This window comes from Rutilus rutilus (genome assembly GCF_951802725.1).
Source record: "Rutilus rutilus genome assembly, chromosome: 1".
Taxonomy (NCBI): Eukaryota; Metazoa; Chordata; class Actinopteri; order Cypriniformes; family Leuciscidae; genus Rutilus; species Rutilus rutilus.
In genome coordinates, this window is record NC_140209.1 from 9,929,148 (window position 1) to 9,935,070 (window position 5,923).

At 36.8% G+C, this 5,923-nt stretch overlaps 1 protein-coding gene across 1 annotated transcript; it reads left to right on the forward strand.

Moving 5' to 3' along the window:
- Positions 1-408: 408 nt before the first annotated feature.
- LOC311304087 (uncharacterized protein) lies at positions 409-2,376 on the forward strand (the record flags this gene model as incomplete). Its single annotated transcript, XM_084430953.1, has 4 exons — positions 409-762; positions 1,412-1,579; positions 1,728-1,823; positions 2,027-2,376. 4 exons carry the CDS (start codon positions 409-411, stop codon positions 2,345-2,347), a joined length of 939 nt encoding a protein of 312 aa, XP_084287079.1. The 3' UTR covers positions 2,348-2,376.
- Positions 2,377-5,923: the final 3,547 nt, after the last annotated feature.

Genomic DNA, 5,923 nt, shown 5'->3' on the forward strand with positions numbered 1-5,923 from the left:
TATAGGGAACAAATTATAGATTCACAAGACCAAAGATCGCCCGTTAGGTCTACACAAGACAAATTATATGTTTAACCACTACAGAGACGTCAGAGTCAGCGGCAAACGTCAGAATGACTAGCCGAGGAAAGGCTGTTCCAGGCGGGGTACGTGAGCGCCGAGCGCCCGGTGATTGCCTACATGTGAAATGCTACATGTGAGAAAACAGGGAAGACTCTCAAGTTATCCAGGGGACAAAAGCATGACATTCTTGAGACCCTTGCAGCCAAAATGCATAGTTTCAAAGCATACCCGAATGATAAAGAGGTTTCAAAGGTAGCAGAAGCACTTGTCACCAAGCATCCTTGTCTAAAAGAGCCAGGATCTCAGACAGGGTGGTATGGTTGGAAAAACAGTCTGAAGTTTAAGATGGGGAATTACCGCACTAAATTGAGTCGAGCAGGATTTGACGAGGTTGCTGTAAATTGTGGGAAGAGGAGCAGAAACAATCCGGACAAGCAAGCTCCTCACACAAACATCAAACGCCCCAAGAGGGCAGAAGTGAATTTCCTCCCTAACTTCCCAATAGGCGAAGACATGGCAAGCCTGGAACAACTTAGACTACAAATTGTAGAAGAAGTTAAGAAGAGTGACAAAAATCTTGTCCTGATTACGAAGTTAATGCAGACGACCTTTGCCCTGAGACGCAAAGAGGTCATCACTGAAAACCTACCTGTTGGTGATATCCTGGAACGCTGGCCTGCCTTTAAAATGGAGTCACAGGTAAAAATATTTTCCTTTGTACACTTGAAAATGTGTTATATTTAAAGGAATAGTTGACCCAGAAATTAACATTTGCTGTTAATTTTACTTTCTCTCTGACCATGCAAGATGTAGGTGACATTCTTTCTTCAGTATAACAATAAAGATGATTTTTAGCTTAACTCTTGGTCCTCATAAAATGCAGGTCAACGGGTGTCGTCACTTTGCGAGTCAAAAAACATAAACAAGCAACACAAAATTAATACCTGTGACACAGAAATCTTGAGCTCCAGACTCTCGTTTTCCTGGTAATAATGCTATAATGTGTTGTCTATATCTGCTTTTTGACTCACAAAGTGGTGGCACCTGTTGACTTGCATTTTATGAATCACCAAAGACTACAGGTTCAGCTTAAAATAATTTTTAGAGTTCTACTGAAGTAAGTAACTTGCATCTTGGATGGCTGAAGGGTGAGTAAACTGACAGTAAATATTTATTTGTGGTTCTTTTTCAGTGTGTCAGGTTTACACTTGTAGTTGACAGTCGAAGTTCAAAATGTTATTTTGCAGCAGTTTTTTTTTGGGGGGGGGGGGGGGGGGGGAGGGGGGGGGGGGATCACGAATGTACACTGTACATATACCTTGGCTTAATCACTTATTAATTGTTGCAGATCTGTTCCGAGTTTCATAAAATTACAAACGTCAACCTGAAGAACCACTTTTATGGTGTGTTGGACCAGAATGCTCCCCGTCTTCAGAGCTTGTTCAGAAAGAAAGCTGCTCGCACAGGGAAAGTGTCTGAAGTACTGAGTCAGCTCATCAGGATATATGACCTCCAGGTCAGTTGGTTACACTTCTTGATGCCTGATAAAGAAACTGCAGTGGATTTTTAAATATTTTGGTTGTATTTACAGACATTTTAGAGGTAGATGCATAGTATTTTGTGGCAAGATTCTCATACTCAAGTCTCTAATTCTCACACTGAAGGAAAACGTGGACATCCATGTACGACGAGCTTCCATCCTCCGTGCTCTCCCCACCTATCTGTTAGAGGATGACTCCAACTTTCTCAAGACATGGGATGTAAGTGTTGCACTGTTTGGTTACCAACAATCTCACTTGCCATTAAGCTGTCATCCTGGTTTCTAGTTCTATGTTTTTAATATATTAATTAGAGTTGTAATTACTGTATGGGATAGAATGGTTTGAAATAGATGTAAACATGTCATTTATTAGCAGTCATCCTTTGGAAGTTTAGAGTAACAGTTCTCTCTTCTTTTATTCAGGTTGAGCAATCTGATGAACCAGACATTGATGACGTACCACTGGGTCTCCTCTCCATTAGTGGCAATTCAACATATGCCACGTTCTTCTGCCCAGAGAAGATTGCAGTTGTTCTTGAGGGTAGTAACATGGTTATCGATTTTCCCACATTGGCTGATGCATTTGTCATGCTTTTCGGACTAACTTACGCCTTGGATCTAAGTTACCCAAAAGAGTTGGCCAACACATTTGACTTTACCCAGAAAGTCTTGATGGGTCTGGAGGATGGGAAGCTGAGGCCCAGAGTGTTGAGTCTTAAAAATGAGCTTTTTGCACTGGAGTAACCTCAGTGTTTGAACAAAGCTTACGAAGGTACTCTTTCATTTGACATTTCATTTTCAAATTTCACTTCTGTCACTTTTAGTGCACACAGTAGAGCAAGGAATTAGTTTTTTGATAACAGCTTACAGATGTTTTAAGGCATGATTGTTCAACGTACCGTTTAAATGTGTTGATGTTCAAGTTGGCATGTTTGCACTGTATCGATGTCATACAGTACAACAGACAATGCAGTTCATTGCAGTTTACACTGTAGTAATCATATTTTTGATTTCTGTATCCTAATGCGGTCATTATGTGCAGTTTAGTAAATCGTTACATGTAAAAATAACTACCACGGTATAAGTTCCATATACCACTCATAGAGATGACAGTTTAAAAACATTTTGTTTTTTATCTTCCTCTTATATTGTATTCAAGTATAACTTTTATATTTCTAAGGTTACTGCGTGAATTTTGAATAGTGTTCCACTGTTCCTACTTGACGGAAATGTTTGTGATATCCAGATATCCATATTGTCCACTTCTAAAAGTGATCGTTATCTCAGCCCATTTCTCAAAGGCCTTGCACTCTATTGAAGTATTTCCATTTGACAAACAATTTATTGTTAATGTTTTGTGATTACTTAATAAAAGAGAAACAGAGTATTTAGAGTGCTTAATAAAAGAGTATTTAGAAATTTATATTTCTATGGTTGCTGCGTGAATTTTGAATAGTGTTCCACTGTTCCTACTTGACGGAAATGTTTACAGCTGGGTGATATCCAGATATCCATTTTGTCCACTTCTAAAAGTGATCGTTATCTCAGCCCATTTCTCAAGGGCCTTGCACTCTATTGAAGTATTTCCATTTGACAAACAATTTATTGTTAATGTTTTGTGATTACTTAATAAAAGAGAAACAGAGTATTTAGAGTGCTTAATAAAAGAGTATTTAGAAATTTATATTTCTATGGTTGCTGCGTGAATTTTGAATAGTGTTCCACTGTTCCTACTTGACGGAAATGTTTACAGCTGGGTGATATCCAGATATCCATTTTGTCCACTTCTAAAAGTGATCGTTATCTCAGCCCATTTCTCAAGGGCCTTGCACTCTATTGAAGTATTTCCATTTGACAAACAATTTATTGTTAATGTTTTGTGATTACTTAATAAAAGAGAAACAGAGTATTTAGAGTGCTTAATAAAAGAGTATTTAGAAATTTATATTTCTATGGTTGCTGCGTGAATTTTGAATAGTGTTCCACTGTTCCTACTTGACGGAAATGTTTACAGCTGGGTGATATCCAGATATCCATATTGTCCACTTCTAAAAGTGATAGTTATCTCAGCCCATTTCTCAAGGGCCTTGCACTCTTTTGGAGTATTTGCATTTGACAAACAATTTATTGTTAATGTTTTGTGGTTACTTAATAAAAGAGTAACATGCATTTCAATTGTCTGTGTTGACCTGTTTATTTTTTTCAGAATGTGTATAGTTAGCAATTTAGTTGATGACGTAAATCTAAAAGCTTACAAAAATGAATAAAGTGAGTAATTTGTTACTGAGAAATTAAAACAGTTTTTTTATGAAGGTAAAATAAACTGTATTGTAACAAAAAATGTAAGCTATCTTTGGGTTATGTGAACCCAAAAACTCCTTGTAAAATTACTTGATCAATATTGTTACAGTAACTTGTGTGATATTAAGTTAGTATCAGTCAAAATAAACCTAGTACCATTTACTTAAAAAAGTATGTTTCTTTAACTTATAAAATTTAGTTTGTATCAGTTAAAATGACCTAGTACCATTTACTTAAAAAAGTATGTTTCTTTAACTTATAAAATTTAGTTTGTATCAGTTAAAATGACCTAGTACCATTTACTTAAAAAAGTATGTTTCTTTAACTTATAAAATGTAGTACTTAAAATTTTCGATGTAATCAGTTTCAACTATTTTTTTGAGTTATATTAACTTATCCGGTTTTACAGTGTAGACATTTATAAATCCATTGTGCTAAAGCAGTGCAAATATATATATATATATATATATATATTGAGTCATGAACAATGCATTTACACAAGTTTCAGTCAGTTGTTAACATTTCTAAGTGTTTAAATTCACCAGACATGGAAAGTGTACCAACCTACCCATACTTTATATTCAGCAGTTTTTACCAGAATTTGAGAGAGATCTACAAACCTTTTGACTCTGCCACAAGGGCCATTTAGGCTCATCTGGATGATGCATTATCATGTATACTGTAATTACCATAATAAATGACATGCAAATTGCAGGTTTTTTTTTTTTTGTAAATTTGCACATAGTTCGTTTGTAAATATGCAATTAATTCAACCAAAGGTTTACCTTCTAGGGGCAGATTATCCTTAACGTCTCTGACTGAAACTGAATATCATTAGCTGCGTTTACATGGACACTTATAATCGGATTGACGGCTCAATCGGACGAAAAAAAAAATTCATGTAAACACCTTAATCGATCCGATTGAGCTCGATCCGAATGAAATTTCGATCGGATTGAAAGGGGTGGTTTATCCCTATTGTAATCCGATCGAGAGAACATGTAAACACTTGATCAGATTGAAAACCTAAACTGAAAGGACTGCGCATGTGCGATGACGTTAAATAGCGTAATGACGTATGACGCGCAGAACGAGCCATTCTTCCTGTTGAATAAAGTGTCATACTAATAAGTTTCCCGTCATTCTAAAATTCTCATTTCACTCGCGCGTCTGTGAAGTGAAGCAGGACAACGTCCCACCAGTCCTTGTTTTGGATTCTCATCCACAGACGTCTGGTTTTGGCCGCGGGAAGGGTAATTTTTTTCTGCGTGATCAATAAGCAGCACGGCACAACGGTTAATATGCTCTAAATTATGACCAGAGACAGATTAATATTATGTCCGCGCACTAAACCCCGCCCTCAAATTCTTCTTGTCGGTGATTGGCTGGAAGACTGGTTTCGTGGTGCAGGTGAGCCCAGTTTGTTTTTGTTGCCGTTTGTGGAGCCTGTGGTGTCTACAGAGACCGCGTTTTTTTACAGTGTGTTCAGGGGACAGGCAGCTAGCGGATAGTGAGGAGATGTTTGCTGTATGTGACAAAAAATGTTTTGGCCTAAAAAACGTGTGGCATCGCTTAGAGCACCTTTAATTGTGATCATTAAAATAATTGAATATTAAATATTTAGTGGCCAAGTTTTGCTAATTATATATATATATATATATATATAGTGATAGTTTATTCTAAGTTTACTCAAGTGGAAGAATGTGACTAATAATCTTAGGCCTACTAGCAAATGCATTATATTTTGAAAAATAAGTAATTATCTTAATATCAAAACTTTAAATTTCCTCTGGACTCAATGATAAATACATGTCTGACCGTTGGAACGAAACATAAAAACTAGAAAATCGCATTCATGACGATTTATGGTTATTTTATTTCCATTAGACCTTTGCCTACATTGACGCTGATGCATTAAGAGGAGGGGCTCCCCTGTTCCAAGATGGCGGCTCTACTGACGCATTCGTTCCAATGAACTGCCGTATACCAGGCGACATCTAGTGTATATATATATATGGT